Source organism: Trachypithecus francoisi, unplaced genomic scaffold, assembly GCF_009764315.1.
Source record: "Trachypithecus francoisi isolate TF-2019V2 unplaced genomic scaffold, Tfra_2.0 Lachesis_group3, whole genome shotgun sequence".
NCBI lineage: Eukaryota > Metazoa > Chordata > Mammalia > Primates > Cercopithecidae > Trachypithecus > Trachypithecus francoisi.
The window spans coordinates 68,948,368-68,966,237 of NW_022681468.1; the positions used below are offsets into that span (position 1 = coordinate 68,948,368).

General features: G+C 40.3%; 1 protein-coding gene across 2 annotated transcripts; it reads right to left on the reverse strand.

Moving 5' to 3' along the window:
* Positions 1-153: 153 nt before the first annotated feature.
* Positions 154-17,835, reverse strand: PAX9 (paired box 9). Of its 2 annotated transcripts, none has more exons than XM_033188228.1 (4): positions 17,439-17,709; positions 16,019-16,645; positions 12,930-13,072; positions 154-3,316 (listed from the first exon to the last, which is right to left on the reverse strand). In XM_033188228.1, the coding sequence occupies exons 1-4, from the start codon at positions 17,440-17,442 to the stop codon at positions 3,062-3,064; spliced, it is 1,029 nt and encodes a 342-aa protein (XP_033044119.1). In that variant the 5' UTR covers positions 17,443-17,709; the 3' UTR covers positions 154-3,061. The 2 variants fall into 2 exon arrangements, with proteins under 2 accessions (XP_033044119.1, XP_033044120.1); XM_033188229.1 differs by having other exon boundaries at positions 158-3,316; positions 12,930-13,069; positions 17,439-17,835.
* Positions 17,836-17,870: the final 35 nt, after the last annotated feature.

Sequence of the window (17,870 nt, forward strand, 5' to 3'; positions counted from 1 at the left end):
AACTTGATTTTATATCTGCATCCAGAAATGATGCTGATTCAGTAAAGTCAACAAGAATACCTGAAAGTCCACATGACACCTGTCCTAAGTTACTACTGTGGGCTATTTCTACTACTAAAGCATTTTGAAAATAAAAAGTAAAAGATAACATGGTAATTATTACTTTTTATTAATTTAGAGCATTTGAAGTATAAAAATAAAAGGCTTTTGACATACTGTATATACATACATAGCCTTCTGTTGTACATCCTTTCCAACGTGTTTTTTAAAATTTATATTTCAGTCCAATAGTCAATAAAAGGGTCATTAAAAACAAAACAAAATTGTTAAAAAAGAGAAATAAGAATGTGTCTCTGTTGCACAACTGCATTCTATCCTTGCAGGTAATACTCTTGCATTCTATGAGAGCACTGCCTGCATAGAGGCCATGAAATTGAACCTTTAACCTCTCCATGTGGATGAGATAGAAAAGGATTTCTGAAGAGTGCATTTGCCAGTTTAAAAGCAACACTTTTATCATCTATGAGATAGAGGAAATATGTCAACATTAACCAATAATAATAATCTTTAAAAATTAAACCTTTAATCCATTCTATTTTTCTTCTTGTATTTTAAAAAGTGGCTTTAAATCATAATTTTCTTTGAATAGCAAATTGTATCTGTTGTCTTTTAAAAATTACTCCATGTGAATTCACTGTTAAGACCTAGAGGGAGAAAAGGGAACTTCGATACCATTAATATTAGATTTTTTAAAATACAAGAACCAGAAAAAAATTATAAATAGCACAATAACAAGAGATTTCTTAATTTAGATAAAGAAAATAACATTATTTGCATTTCCACGCAAGCAATTAATAATTTTTAAAGCCCTCTAACAGCCACCTAAAAACATTTGATAGTTCTGTACCTTACATCAGTTTTTCAGATGACAGGAAAGTCCCTGCATGGTATGGTTTTAAAGTCTCTACCAAATTATTGGATTGGATCTTTGTTCCATTCAGTTTATAGTCTATTTTCTCACCAGACTGGGAACTCCAGATGTCATTGGGAGTTTTACAAGATCAAAGGAAGACTATGGCCCTGAGAGTTCATCTGCTCCTTCTGCTTTTTCTTCTCCTGAAGTTATAATCCTCTATTTGTAGCACTGAATTTCGGTTGCTTTAGAAATAAATGCAGTTCAAAGCTCTCTATAAGATATCTGCTGTTTGAAAAAAGCAGTCACTCTAACATAACTTGTTATGTTAATCTGCTTACTGTTTACATCCTAGTGATTGAAAACCTAATCTAGCCATCTGAGTTTTAAATGAAGCCATGAAACTGATGTGGTGGAACTGCATTGCCATGTAGACTGTGCACAGCACAGACGGGAAGAAATTAAAATCACCTAGGGAATCCATCTTCAACATCCATATCCAGTGAGGTGCTCTTTTAGTTATTGCACAGAATTAGTACCAAAAACCCCTCAATATATTAATTTTCCAACAGTTGAATTGTACCAATGTCCTGAAAACATATTTTTAAGCCTATTTTGCCAACCAGGAAGAACTTCCTAAACAGAAGGGATTACAAACTGTAGAATTTTGCTCCAGAAAATCAATCGTTTTAAAATACAACACATACTACTCACATGCTCTCACACACATATATACTCCACAGCTGTTATTAACATTAAAGTGAAAAATAAATTGGTCTAGAAAGGTTTATGAGTTAAACTGTGTTCTGTAATTTCAGAAATGAATAAAGGGAATTTGTTAAAATTAAATAACATTGTATTTCTAGTACCACCACCAGTTTACCTACATGTGATACATGTTTCTGTACAACAATGTAAACTTCACAGCAAGCCGTTGTTACATTCATTAGAGCATAATTTTCCATTTTCTTTAAATTACAACATAATTTTGGGCTGAGATTGCTGAACACACAGGTAAGCCAACAATAACAGTACAATTTAGTTTCACAGTGGTTTTCTTAACACAAAGTTCATTTTAAGCATCTTTGCAAAACATTTCACATTAAACTTAAGTTTCTAAGTGACTTCCTTTAGAGCCTTCTTGTTCAGATATCTTCCACCCTCTTGTCTTTATATGCTTGGCGTGTGTGTTGTTTAATTAGGTACAAAATGGGAGACTGGCTTGTTTTATCTGTTTTTCGTGTCCTCTGCTGTAGAAAGAAAGTGTCCTTCATGAGATGTTGAAGCCTTCACTGCATACACAAAATTTGGGGGCAAGTCCAGGTCCAGGAGCCCGAGCAGCCCACCACCAAACAGAGACAAAGACGTTGCCAGAAAGTCACCTTTGCAAAAAAGAAAGAAAAAAATAGAGAAGGGGGTGGGGCTGGGGGAGGAGAATATCTTATGGAATGAAGACACAAATGCACCATCCAGAGTCCATATTTACAAACTAATAGAAAATATAAACATTATTGTATTTGGAACCAAGTCAAAACACCAGGGAGAGCTAGATTCAGATATTGCTTGGGTTCTACATATATTTTTCAACAAAATAGGTCATGTCTTAAAGATAAACAAAGGATCACTCAAACAAGTCAATTATTGATTTGTTTCCTAATGATGAATTAAAGCTTACTTGGTTACCATATTTGATTAGAGGGTGTAGCATAATTTTTTTTCTATAAGTACTTTCCTTTATTGATTTTGCAAAATCTCAACAATTGCACATTTCAAAAGTTTAAGTTGATTTAGAATAAATATACACATGTGGTTTTACCAAAGACTAGTTTGTAAAGTTCCTTAAACCCTTTGAGGGGTGTAGGTTTCTTTGCTATATTAAGACAGTATGTGGGCAACACAAATGTCTCATTCAATGCTTATTGTTGCTCTTGTTTTTAAATCCTAAAATCATGTCAGTTTTTCTGCAAGAGAAAAGTGATGGCAAGAAATATGTAAGTGTCATCAGCACAAAGGATGTGAGTCCGTACAGCCAGCTTTCAAGGCAGGAGAGTTGGAGGGCAGGAGGGGTGGAATGTGAGACCTGCGAATTCGGGGAGGAGGTGCTGATACGGGGAGACGGGGTGAAGCTGCTGGAGACGGAATTTCCCATCAGAGTGCGGAAGCCGTGACAGAATGACTACCTTCTCTGGCTGCCTGCATTCCCTTGAACGCCAGCGATGCGGGAATGTCACAGTTGTGGGGAGACAATGGGGTGCTGCCAGCATGTTGCCACCCATGTCCAGCAACATAACCAGAAGGAGCAGCGCTGTAGGTCATGTAAGGCGACACTTGAGCCGGGGTAGGGTAAGGAGCCATGCCGGATGCTGACACAAAACTGCCCACAGCTGGGAGACCATTTGGTGCCTGAGAGGAGTAGAAAAGAAGTGAAAAATAATCATATTATAGGACTGAACATTTCACAGGTTCTTAGAAAGAAGCAGAACTTAAGTCTGAGTAAGTCAACAATGCTCTAACTCTACTCTCCGACGGTTTGAAAAAAGAATTTGAGCTTTATTATATTCTAAAGACATTCACAGTCTTGCCACTTAAACAAACATAATGGCAAGATATTATTCTTTCCACAAACATTTACAGAAAGCTACAACCAGAAAATTCATAGTATTTGCTTGTGCTATTTGGAAGTACAGGAAAGAGGTGCAGGGTGAAGAAAGAATCAATGGCAATTAAATACTCTTAGAATCTGTTGGGCTGCCCTCATTGCCTTTGTCAACCTTCCTGGGACTTGGGTTTTGTTTGGCTCTTTTGTTGAGGCACTTGTGACAGGCCTGGTTGGTATAGCTTTTATTTTCAGTAAAGAAGGGCACAGACTGCAGGTTGTCACGTTAGAAACTCACAACGAACACAACCTTCGTTAAAGAAAATATATACCATATTTTAAGAGATCATATTGAAAATTCCCGTTGGACAAAGGACATACAAAAATCAGGCACTTTGTCTTGTAAGGATTTTTAAATGAATATTGCAGGTACCTTTTCCAGGACTGTTTTATCAGAAAGGAAACTGTCTTTCCTCATATAAAAGAACTGCATATACCTGGTTTTGAAATTGGAAATTTTGCTTGCAAAGTTTTTGGGCCCTGTGATGTGAGTTTTTAAAAGTCACGTGGATAAATCTCTTGAAATGAATTTAGAAGTTAAAATCTTTGTTTGCAAACACAATGCAGCACTCCTGGCAGGCGAGCCTGCCTAGAAACCAGTGCTCTCTTGGCAGCCAATGAATTATTGTTGGTATCGTTACTATTAACAACACTAAAAACACCCTGATTTTTAATCCTGATTCTGGCATGAACACTGGGCATCCTTCTTCAAGTAGTCTAATTTTTTCCCCTCAATTTTTATACTATTTAGAAATAAAGAGTAGATCCTGTGTCCTGATAGTGACATGAATGAATTACCATTTCAACATATTTCCTAGTGAAAATATAATGTAAATACTATAATTTTATTAGGAAAATTGATTTAATCCTTAGAATTAATCAGGTGTATGTTAGCTAAATACGTCTTCTCGTTCAATTGCAACATATGAATTACCTTCTAATTTAATTTATTTGGGCTATTGTTTTCACTTCTACATCTATGAGAACGCAGTGGTGGTGTCTCAGAAACTGTTTTCTCAGTGCAGAGTAGATGAATATGTACATGGAATAGAATATATACATGGGTATGACTTAACATTACTCATGCATTTCTGACAAAATTAGAAAAATATTAGAGGGGTTAGCCTTGTGTCTATGTTCTGTAAGAACAAACACCTCATGTTGTGTTTTTCGATGTTGGTTCTTTGAAAATAGGGAATGAGAAAGGAAGCTAAAGTTTCTTAAGTGTGTACCATGTCCCAGGCACCAAGAAATATCCAACATATTTTACTGAATAATGAGGATTAATGAATTATATAGTTCATTACAAATGATTGAGTTTATCATAATTACAAGATAGCGTGTCACAAACACAAGACAATGTTCAACTGAAATTAAAGTATATTTGAAGGGTCCCAGAGAATGATGATGATGCATTTTTTTAATCAAGAAACTACTGCACATAACTGTTGAATACAAATGAAATCATCCTCTTTTTATACAAGGATATAGATTAAGAGGTTTAGCCGTGTACCCTCAACCAATTGGCAAGTCAGTGGCCATGTGTTGAAAGAATTTATCACCCCTGCCCAGTGCAGGGTCCTCTGTAGCATATCATACTGTTTTTCCTGGACACTTAAAAGATAGACGCACTTTAATTTAAAACTAGAGCGTCTTTTGAGATAACATCTGGTAACAAATTCTTTTCTCTCCTAGAACATGATTCTCATTGTTAGATCCTCATCTCTTAGCTTCTAAAAAAAAAAAAAATAGTTTCTTCCACTTTTTGAGAATTGCTGATTATATCTCAAAGGAGACACACTTTAAGGCTCTTGCGAGATGGGTATCAAGATAGAGAACTATCGAATTACAGGGGGAAAAAAATTTAGTTTTGCATAGAGATTATAGTTTTTATCATTTTTATTTAGAATTGTCCCAATAATCTATGATAAATGAGTTTGGAAAGAAATAAATCCAATTCAGTTATGGAAAGGTGTTCGCATCTGTATGTGGTGTTAACTAATATTTTCATTTCCAGCGTTAACTAATATTTTATACTACTGATGCCAGTGTGAACTAAGAATAATGAAAAAAGAATGCTAACATTAAAAATTAATTCTAAAATAATAAAAATCTTTGGCCAACATCATACAGGGACATAAGGTTAAACAATTTAATATTATACATGACAGAAGCAATGCTCTAGTTAGCAGAACATAACTGTTGGTGAGTTCTATTTTTCATCACAGCTAAATTTTTCCTACCCATTCTTTTTTCTTTGTATTTTATCTGTCACTCAAAATTACAGTTCTCTCTGAAATCCTTGCTTAGTCATCTTCCCTTTTGTTACACCTTTGCCCTTGGAATTATTGCTCATTGACGTGCCCCATTTACTTGGACTCTTGAGTTGTTTCGTTGCAATGTCTGCGGTTCCCTTACATGGACCCACTTCTTTTTGCCCAGAGATGTTCCCCCTGAAAGGTGGCCCTCAGAGACATGCTGCATTGAACTTTTATCTTAGATAATGCTCCTGGAATTTAGGGGGAGGCAGGACATTGGATTTAGGCCTGTATTACCTTTTAGTACCTTATTTATTCCGTGATTACATTCATTTATCAAGTGTTAAAAAATGAGCAAATTTTTCCATATTTGTCCAATTTCTCATACTTAATTCACAAACTTGCTTTATGTCATTATTCTTATTATTAAATATTTCAAAGTTCTCTTAAATCCACAATATTTATTTAGTATCATTTTAGTAATGCAATCCCCTTTGTACTGCAGAAAGACAAGGTAGGAAGAGAAACTCGGAGAGGGCTGATTTCATCTCATAGAAAAAGGTGGCCCAGTACGGTGGCTCACGCCTGTAATCCCAGCACTTTTGGAGTCTGAGGCGGGTGGATTGCCTGAGGTCAGGAGTTCAAGACCAGCCTAGCCAACATAGTGAAACCCCGTCTTTACTAAAAACACAAAAATTAGCCGGGCATGGTGGCAGGTGCCTGTAATCCCAGCAACTTGGGAATCTGAGGCAGGAGAATCGCTTGAACCTGGGAGTTGGAAGTTGCAGTGAGATGAGATCGCGTTATTGCACTCCAGCCTGGGCAGCAAGAGCGAGACTTCATCTCCAAAAGAATAAAAATAAATTAAAAATTAAAAAAAGAAAAAAAGGCAAGGAGAGGCTAAAGTGTTTGCTTTAAAAAAAAAATAGACATCTTTAAACTTAAACAGTATAAAAATAGCCCTGAGTTTTCCCTCAGGTTAAATTATGACCTAGCTTGGGGGTCTGGAGAGTTTTGTCTTAATTTTACTTTTTTCTTTCGAAGTTCAGACTTGTAAATTTAGAAAAAAAAAAAGAGCACGTAAATGTGCTTTAAATTTTACCTGCCTCCTGCCACCTTCATTATTTATTCATTTTAGTGACTCAATAAACACATCAATTTTCTCACTATTAATTTTGACACATAAAATTAGTAAAAGATATCAGTCTCTACTGGGTCAAGTAATTGTTAGTTATGAAGCAATCACTGAAAGAGTAAAATTTTCCACCGCAAAGGAAAACAACTACAGGTAGCATTGATGTTTGTTTATTCTTTCCAGTAAAAGAGTACATGACTTAAACGTCCCAAATCTGTTTAATGTTTTCAGTGAAGGGCATGTAATTAATCTGAAAAGCTAGTTAGGCCGAGTAGAGACTACCAAATGTACACTATAAATATAGTGGGAGCAAACATGCTAAATTACTCTATTTAATTGGATTGTAAATATGATTTATAAATCAACCAACATATGGAATCCCCAGGGAAGAGTAAACAAATTTTCCAAATGAAACCCCAGCAATGGGCATGTAATGGAAATCTCATTTTTGAAAATGACTTTACCTAAAGATTCCATAAATAAGACTTCAATCCATCAACTCCTTTCTCATGTGGATCTTCCATGAAAGGCATGAGAATTCCCCTGAAAGAACTGTGCAAGGGTACTCTCTATAGCAAACTATCTTCCACCTAAATTTGAGGAGATTTACTAATACAAAGCAAAATAGACTAAGTTGCATACTCTAGAAAAAGTAAGTTACTTGCATTGTTTTAATACTTTTAGGAAAAGACCAACTTCATCACACTGACATTAAAGGAAGGAGTCTAGAAAAAAATATATAAGATGCAATGTAGTTCTAGTTAAGGTTATCACAAGAAGAATGAAAGTACATGTTTTAATTTCATTTGTTCTGTATGTTCAAAATACAGATTTACCAGTTTTTTAAAAGTAACTTTAGTGAATATGTCGAAGAACTGTATTGACAGAGGGCTAGATTGTAAACTGTTTGAGGACAGGGACTTGCCTTAATCATCTTGTATCCCCACAAAATAGTATACATCATAAGCATTCCACAACCATATGTATACTTAAGTTAGTATAGGTTTGTGGAAAGCAAAAGATGTGACAGTCTTGCTTAAAAAACAAAGCAAAACGTAGGCACCATTTATCACAGAACAAGCATTACACTTTAAGCAAGCAAAATGAATAAAGCTATTGAAAAAAAAAAGTAAACAGAAGTTCTAACCTAGCCATTTATTATTTGATTTATGGTTATTCCATTTACCCTCCCTCCTCCAAGAAAATGAAAATACATTAGTACCAAAACACTTGTGACCACCATAAAACTGGTATGGCAAATGTCTGGCAATTAGAGGTTATAGACCATTATTCAAATTCTGGGAATTGTCTATTCAACATTTTTTATCGTGAAGATAAATGCAAATAACAGTGCCAGATCCTCTACCCATAATCTGCTTTCACTTATCAGTTCAACCTGGTCCTCCTCTTATGATAAAATGAATTTACCTTGGCTTTATAATAAAGTAGACTTAGCCACAAATAGAGATATGCTTCACCTAGAATTTCAACCTCAATATCATAAGCAAGAAAAAGTTTTGGATCTGAAAATAAACAAGATTTTCTCTTTTTTGGTGAACTCATTTTTCTGACTGTCATTCTTCCCTTTTTAATTCATTATGCAATGACCTAGTAAAACATACCTGACAAAATGAAATAATGGTTATAAATATGGTTTCAACATTCATCCAACAAGATCTTAATTACGCTTACTTATCATACTGTAGATCTAAATGTTTTTAAGAAATGGAAAGCTGCTATTTAAAAGCTTTTCTAAATTTTATAATTTTCCAAAATATTATTAAAATTGACATAGCCTTGAACAATTTTCAATTACCTTTCCCTGCTATTTTATACAACACATTTTACTGATGTATAATCATTAATTTTATTTTGCAATACTACTGGTTAAAATATAACCAGGTCAAATAATGTTTTTCATAACAGATAGCATTATGAATTTCAAAGACATTCTGCTGGCATTTGCCTAAGATTTCATTGTTTATAAATTATAAATTATTTATAAAAATCAACTTTAATATGAAGAAAAATTTAGTGCATTATCATTTATATCTTTCTGAGAACAGTACATCTGCTAGGACAGCCAGTTTTTAAAATAATACACTAGAAAATCACATTTAAGTTTCTAGAAGACTATCTTCATTTCAAATGCATGTACAAGTAAATGCTTCATAAGAATTTCAGATTATACCTGTGAATTCAACTATTTTCACAACTTAATTCTGAACTTTTAAAAAGTTCAAGTATTTATAGACTATTCTCTATTTCTGACATCCCAGTTTGTAGCTAGTGTTATATTAAACTTACCAAGTTAACATCTGCAACCCCAAAATGAAGATACTCAAAGCTTATAAATCTGTCTCTCCAATTACTTTAGAGTATCAGATATTCAATGTATTTTTCCTGAGAAAGTATGCTCATTTGTAGAAAAATTTTCAAGAACTATACAATTATTTATATATAGCTTGAATAAAATTGAAGCATTAATTCACTAACGACTTCCTAAAAGGGCAAATGTATTCCAGCCCCTATGATTCTCTATATGAGGTTTTTTGACCATTCCAATTGTATTCTATTGGAGTTTTATGCTTTCAACAGAAAAGAACCAGCCATAAGGAACCAGAGAACATTGTTGCCATTCAGAAGTAAATAGGATTAAGTACTTCTAGCCCCCATATTAACTGTGGGTTTAAAAAAGCCAAAATAAATATTCTATCCTCAGAGACAATAATGACTTCTGAATGGCACTGCAAAATATTAATTACAATGTAATATTAATATGTAAGACAAGTTGGAATATTCTAAACTGAATTTTCAAAGACAAAAGATATGTATATGCATAGCTGAAATGTGCATACAGTTTTAATTAGTAGGAATCAGGGCATCTGTCTCTATAGTTTAAGCTGAAAATAGAAACTCTAGGTTATGGTAATCAATAGAATCTATACTCAGTTGTGTAGTTTAGCCCCTTGGTAATTCTACAGGTGTCCTCAGGAAAAATATGCTTTAATGATTCTGAATTCTCAATTTCCTTCTTTATAGAATAAAATTAAACTAGTATCACATAATATTGAACTACTTAATAACAATCACAAATGCTCTGAAAGTGGGCAAATTTTTAAAGATTTTTTTTGGCCAAAGACATTCAAGTTTATGTCCATAATATAAACAGAGGGAAAAATATGTGTTACCTGAGTTTACATTTTGGTTGAAATATGCTGATTCCATTTTGAAAAATAACTTTTAAAAATAAATCTGCCCTTTGAACATTGGTAAGAGAAATGCACATATATGGGCAACACTTTGCCTTTGTATGTTTATAAACAAGTATTACTGTGTAATTTAACCTTACATGAAATCAATGTCTAAAGTTCAAAACTGCTCAAAAAAATGACATGGCTGAAGTTTATGTGCCTACTTAGCACATCTTCAGCATTAAGCACTATTTTGATAATTATCATAGAGTAGCCACTGATTTATATTATTCTTAGAAACTTTTCAGGTTTTGAAATTTTACATCATTTGAATTATCTAACTATTAAATACATTGCAATGCAGAAGATTAGCATATTGCAATTGAGAACTTTGCAAAAGTAAGTTTGATAATTTTTATTCTGGAAAAAATAGTTGATTAAGTATTTAGAGCAATATTTATTTGGTTACTTATTTCTTTAAATTATATTATTTTATAAATGTGATAATTTAGTGGCTTAAAATTTAGTATATAAAAGGTAATCTATTTTTAATAATCAGAATATCAATTACTTGAAACTTCAAATTTTTTATTTTAAATAATTTGTCAGTTTAGTTTTGAAGTGTATTATAAATTAAGCATTTAATTTATAAGTTTCAATGCTAGATCTATAATTCAAGGAAGTGAAAATAAAAATAACTGGCCGGTGAGGTGGCTCACGCCTATAATCCCAGCACTTTGGGAGGCTGAGGTGGGTGGATCACAAGGTCAGGAGATCAAGACCAGCCAGGCCAACATGGTGAAACCCCATCTTTACTAAAAATACAAAAATTAGGTGGGTGTGGCAGCGTGTGTCTGTAATCCCACCTACTCGGGAGGCTAAGGCAGGAGAATCGCTTGAACCCGGGAGGCAGAGGTTGCAGTGAGCCGAGATCACACCCCTGCACTCCAGCCTGGGGACAGAGCTAGACTCCGTCTCAAAATAAATAAATAAATAATAACTATAAAGGTTTTTTTGGATTATGACTGCTTGATATATAAACTGGGTTCATCAATGACATGTGGGAGTTAGAAACTTTTTCAACTCTATACTTTACAATGTTAATCCAATAAATGATGACCTAATAAAAAGCACTAAGCGCCTATTAAATGCTTGCTTCTATGGTAGGCGCTGTATATACACTCTTTCTATTGTTTGTAACAAAATCCCTTGAAGTTTTGACTATGGTCTCTCAGAACAAAGTATACTCTGATAAATATTACTTGCTTTTACACGTCTCTCTTTAACTGCCGCTTAGAACCACAGGTAATACTTAATAAATGCTTACTATGTGCCATATGGTTGCATTATCTCATTGAATACTCAAAACACCTCTGGGTTGGGAGTATCATTTCCCTGTTTTAAAGATGAAGAAATAGAGACTCTAAAAACTTAAATATTTTCCTAGGGAGTCGTACAGCCAGAGATCGGAGCTCCTAACCATTGTACTATTTTGCCTTTTCTTTGCAAATTACGAATTAAGGGTGGGTGCTTTAGTAAAAGAAAATGACAAATTTCCTTATCATTTCTCATTGACATTCTTTACAGTAGAAACAGACTAAGGAAAAGGGCTCGCTTTCCTTGCTGCTATTTTCTGTGTTATTTGCTATTGGAGAGCCACCAATGTGTATTCTGATTCTATTTCAACAAAATAAGAGAGGGAAGAGGAAGTGGAAATGGGATTTATTACAGAAAATAACGACCAGGATTTTTTTCCAAGTGAATAAGAGGAACAAGTTCCACTTAATTTTAAAAGCTGATTTTGACAGATAAGAAAACAGTAAAAATTTTAAGTCTTCAAAATAATAAAACGAAAACTGAATAGCTTGAGGCTTTGGAATTGAGTTTGGGATTAAGAAAGTTGCAAACCAACTGAGGTCTGCTGGGGAAACCTTACATTGCCTTAAGGTTCGGTTTTTGAGAGTTTTGAACTCTTGACTCCAGGACGGTGATGAATTTAGACTTAAATCTGGGGCTTTTGTTGTGGTGGTTGCTTAGCTTTTCTCGGGGGGGAAAAAACACGAGTGTTTTAAATTTTCCTTTGGAGACGTGAGGGAGGGACAGAGGGAAAGAAAAATTAAACGGTCCACAGCCAGTCCGTATAATTTGAGGTTTTCTCACTAACTTCCTTGGGAGATTACAATGTGACCTTTAGTCGAGAAAATGGTAGCTTTGTTACGTTTATCTGAGTGCCCCTCTTCACAGGACTGGCCAAGCGGATTTGTCCGAGAGCCACGGGAGGGAAAGTCCGAGCGTGAGGACCCCGCAGCCGCTGCGCACCGCGGGGCCGAGACCGGGTGCGCGCGTTTCGCGGCCCTAAAGGTGCGGATCTGAGGCCCCAGGGCTGCTCCGCCCTGCCCTTCGGAAGCGCCTTCTTTGGTTAACTCTACCCTCAATGAGAACCGCTGAAAGAGCTTCGGGAGCCGCCTCCCCAAGCCCCCAGAGGCCGAGAGGCCTGGAGGCGCTTCCCAGAGCCGCGCCCCGGGGAGCCACCGCCCCAGACCCCCCGCGCCCTGGCGAGCTCTCCCGACCCCTGGCGGGGGTCAAGGCCCCAGCTCCGCCTTCCAAGGCCCGGGACTCTGCTTCGCCCCAGTCCACGAAGGATCTGGCTGGCAGCAGCAAAGGGGCGCCAGCCTGGGCTTCTTTCGCGGGAAGCTCAGAAAGGGACCTGAGTCTTCATCGCCTAAATCCCTGCCGCCAAGCGACCCACCTGACCGGACCCTCGCCTCCTCACCTGACCGTACTTGGCTTCCTGCTCCAGGACTCCCTTTTCCAACCCGTTCACCGCGTGCGGGGCGGTGGCAGGGAAGTTGTTGCGGCCCAGGCTGCTCCACTCCTCCACCTTGGGGCTGTGGTAGGGGGAGCTGTCGCTCACTGCTGGAGAGGAGAGAAGGTGTCAGGCCGGAGGCCCAGCCCGCGCGCCCCACTCTAGAGATGGGACCCAAACCCGCGACGGAGAGCTGGAGGGCTAAGACCTTGGGTCGGCCCCCTGCCCTTGGCCTCCCGAGGGCGCTGGGCCCAGCCGCGACCTCTTGTGCTTCCAGTCCAGGCCTGGTGAAGTTTTACTCGCCTGAGAGTAGGCCTTTCCAAATTCTCTGACCCACGCCTGAGGGAAAATATTTCTTTTTCAACCAGTATTTTATTTCCCTCCGCCCCTCCGCTCTCCCAGGGCAAAGGAATGGAAGAAACCTGAATAGGGGAAGGAACCCTTAAGGGTGCACGCGCCGTTTTCCACCTCCTCATTCTTAACCCAAGGCCGACTGGGGGTTGACAACGATTTGGGAGTGGGGCTGGCTGAAAAGAAAGAGAGGAGCGTCTGACCTATGGGTGCCTGCACTGGTGCTCACTGCGCTGTGGGGATCTGGTACTTACGTCAATAGAGAACAAAAAGACCTGCAAAGTCCTTTGCAAACAAATAACTAAATTATTCCCACGATACAGTGCAAAATATACGTGCACAGATTTCTGCTTTGTGCGTGCACAGGGCTCCCCTTGATACTCTACCTCTACACATTACATATGTGATATGTGCATATGACTTAAAAAATAAATCTTGCAATTGCCACTATACTTGCCATGGGTGTTAGTGGCAAGGTTTTCCTGAAAAAAGTTTCAAATATATATATACAAGAAAGAGAAAATGAAATAGGTTAAGAAAATGAAAGTAAAATTAAGTGTTAAGGTGTAATGCCATCAGTTATTCTTTCTGTTCTTGGAGATGCAAAGAAAATTGTATGGTGTAAAGTAATTACTATAATACCTAAGGTTGTGCATATTGAATTATTGGCATTTTTCGGTGTCCAGGTGTAGTTTCAAAGAGATATGTGAAGGCTACAAACAGTGTATGTCTGTCTTTGGGTCCTATGGGTGGAGGAGCGAAGTTTGGCAAAGCCATTGTAACTTGATTTTAAACACTTCCATCTAACACAGTGCTTTAAGAGAGTGATCATTTTTGCAGAAATGATCACTTTTATAATCACAAATTTGTCACAAGCTGGGTTGTTTAAAGCTGGCATCCAAAATCACAACAATATCTAAAAGGAAAAGTTGCTCCTTTCCATTGTCCAATGCTTTCCCAACTGACATGTGCTCTGATGGTAATATCCCTAGGCAAGAAAAGTTTTATTTTCAACTCTGTCAGTCTTTTTTTTTTTTTTTTCCACTATGTCTCCTCCTCTACCACCCCCAAGAATTAGATTGAGTCCCATTTGCACCAGGAAACTGTGTTTTGGTCCAGAACTGCCTGTCTGTCTTTGCCTTCACAGACAAAAGGCAGTCGGTGGGCACAAGCCTGAAGTTATCTTAAGAAATTGAGATCCCCCTGTGAGCCCCCATTTCTGCTGATCTCACACTTTCCCATGAACAGGGGCTTCCTTTAAATGTCAGTGAGGTCAGTTTATCCTATAAATCAAGGGCAAACTCTCTCCAACTACGGCTCCAAGTAGCTCCAAATAAGACAAAACTGGGGTCTTGTAAACTTGCAGTCAGAAAACAAGAAGATGAGAAATCAGAGCCCTGCTTTAGTTACTTAAAAAGATAATTGTGCCAATGTGGTGGCAACCAAGAAAGGCAGGAAGTAATTAAATAAACTATTTCCCCCTTTCCTATTTAATTTTTCCTCCACACTTTTAAAACTTTAGGCTGAGAAATTAAGAAAGTGTACTATCTACGCATTATTTAAATTCTGCATCTGGGTCATTTAGACTTTCTTTTCTCCCTACCAAGAAAAAAGTTAACGCCTTAAAAAAAAAAAAAAAACTCAGTAAAAGAAAACAAACTCAGGTCTCCTGCGGAAGCCGGACTGGGCAGGAGGGCTCGGGGAATCCTTCTGACAACGCAGAAAGGACGCTTAGGACTAGGCAAGGTCAGGAGTGAGAAAGGAAAGGAACAGTGGGGTGGCACTGCTGAAAGCATGCAGGAACTAGATAGATATCCACTTGCATTCTCGGGGACTGGGGGACCCCAAAGGAAAGTGGCAGGCTCAGGGAAAACTGAAAAGAACAGTAAAAGGACAGCATGGAATTGCCTGCATTTTATCTCCATCACTGCAGTTGCTGAGGCCACTTCCCTTCCTAAGATATATACAGTGAAGTCTGTTAAGTTAGAAAGTGAATGATGAGAGAGAGAGAGAGAGAGAGAGAGAGAGGAGAGAGAGAGAGAGAGAGAGAGAGAATGTGAATATGACTTCGTCTGGGAATGAGTTACATGCAAGTTACTAGTAGTAACTTCGGGACCTCCATTTCCGAGGAAAATGAAGTGAAGCATAAGAACGAAACCAATTAGGTGACATTTGAACTTCCTGCCTGAGCAAATTTGGCCTGATTACCAGAATCCAGAATCGGAGAAGAATACTTCAATTTCCACCGCGTGCTGGACTGCTCCCGGCCGTAGTGATCCCCAAGCAAGCTGCTCTGCCCGCAGCGGCGTCTGCAGCCGGCAGCCCCAAGCAGGCTCGGGCCTCCCGGGCTGCGCCCCAAGTCCAGCCCCAGCCGTGCTCTCCAAGTGAGCAAGCCGGGCTGAGGCTGCCTCGGCGCAAGAGGCGGGGGAGGATGGAAAATGCGAACCATGTGTTGGGGATGGGGGGATGTTATGGGTCTGATAGTTTGAGTTGAGCCAGGAGACTGTGTGTGGCAAGGAAACCAGGGGCATGAGTTTCAAGTTAATGAGATCAGGACACCCCCTAGGAAGACTCCTTACATTTCCAAAGGAAAAAGCGTTAGGTGGTGGGAAAGACAGGGTCCCGGAGGCCGCAGATACTGGGACCTCCGCTGGAGTGCGGAAGCAGACGCTGCACATTCACATGCCCAGCCTCTGAGCCCCTACCTTGGTCAGTGATGGAGCGGATGCCCAGGATGTCTGTGACGGAGTGCGAGGAAGGCCAGGTGCGCGGCATGGCCACAGAACCGGGGATGGCAGGCACCCCGGGTGGCGTGGGCACCTTGGCGGCCGCGGCCGTGATAGGGCTGGGGTACGAGTAGATGTGGTTGTAGGGCAGCGCTGGCTGCGGTGTCGGCTGGTGCTGCTTGTATGAGTCGTAATGACCCTGCTGGGCCAAGTTGCCGATCTTGTTGCGCAGAATACGGCTGATGGAGCTCACGGAGGGCACGTTGTACTTGTCGCACACGCCGTCCGCCAGCAGGCGGTCCCGGATCTCCCAGGCGAAGATGCCGGGATCCCTCTGCTTGTAGGTCCGGATGTGTTTCACCACGGTGGGGGTAGTGACCCGGGGCTTGCTGCCCCCAATGGCTCCTGGCAAGATCGAGCCCGTCTCGTTGTATCGCGCCAGGATCTTGCTGACGCAGCCGTGCGAGACCCGTAACTGCCGGCTGATGTCACACGGTCGGATGCCCAGTTGGGCCAGTTCCACGATGCGAAGCCGGATGGCGTTGGGCAGCGGCCTCCCGTTCACGAACACTCCTCCCAGCTGGTTCACCTCCCCGAAGGCTGGCTCTGCAAAACGAACACACAGCGCGCAGGGACGCGCACCCGCTGCTTGGGACAGCCGCCTGCCACTGGGCCTCCCTGCGCGTCCGGGGACTGGGCGAACGCAGCCGTCCCGTACTAACGACTGGGACTGTCCCCAAACCATACGGTCCCGGAACATAGCCGAACGGCCCCAAACCGTCACGGTCCAATCGGACCCCCTCTCTCATTCCTGCCGTGCCGGAGGCCCCTACAACCAAGTAAAGTGGTGAGACGCAGGGCCTCTCCGAGCGTTCAAAAGTCTCCTGAAGCAGGAGGGGAAATCGGTCTTTACTCCTGAACGCGCTCCTTCTCGCCTGCTCCTTACTAAATCCTTGAGCCGCTCCCTCTCTCCACCCATCCCATCCCCAGCGTTCCTTCTGGAAACCCGGGCAGTTACACAAAGTCTAGGGGAAGCTAGAGGGTGTGTTGTTGTTGTTGTTTGTTTTGTTTTGTTTTCCTGTTTTGTTTGCGTGTGTGCGCGCGTGAGAAACAAAACTTGGTTTGCTACTGGGGCTATGGGGCGCTGACGCCACAGCTCCTTTCTCTTAAAATCAGAAAATGGCATCAACAGCCACCCAGTAGCCAGCGTTCACGTTGAACTGCTGTGCGCCGCTGACCCTTAGCGTGTTCCTACAACTTGTAGGAACACGAGCAAAGTCAATAGAGAATGTGAGCGCCTAGTGGCGCGCGCCTCCCGCTCCCTCCCTCCCTCCCTCCCTTGCCCGCTCGCTCCCTCCCTCCCTTCCCGGCTCTGACAGAGTCCCCCGCCGCCACTCACCCATTGCTCCGAGCAGTACACCAACCCGGCCCCAGTTCCGCACTCCCAGACAGAAACTTTCCGCACCGCCTCAGTGGCCCGGCCTGTTGCTACCCGGGCGGACCGCAGGCGCCTCCGATTCTTCCCAGGAGGAGGAGGCGAGAGTGCAAAAGGAAGAAGTAAAAGGAAGTCTGTGCCCCGATGAAAGAGACTTGAGTTCTGCATTTCAATCTAAGCAGCAACGTGGGCTGGGCTGAGCGGGGCCGGGCGGCTCCGTCTATCACTCACTGAGGACACGCCCTAAAAGGGGCGGGTCCGAGGGCAAGCTGCGTGGTGATTGGTGCGGGTCGGTGAGCGACAGCGCAGTCCAGGAAACTCCTTCCGCTGTCTCTTTCAGGCTGGCTCCCCACCTGGGTGACTAAATACAATGAAAATGGGTGTTTGACATCTTCC

What these genes read in the sequence shown, in the direction of transcription:
- PAX9 (XM_033188228.1), bottom strand. An exon ending in CCGCTCCATCACTGACCAAG is followed by an intron (nt 13,073 to 16,018) that starts GTAGGGGCTCAG and finishes TCTCCTCTCCAG; the next exon opens with CAGTGAGCGACAGCTCCCCC. An exon ending in AGGAAGCCAAGTACGGTCAG is followed by an intron (nt 3,317 to 12,929) that starts GTGAGGAGGCGA and finishes TACTCCTCTCAG; the next exon opens with GCACCAAATGGTCTCCCAGC.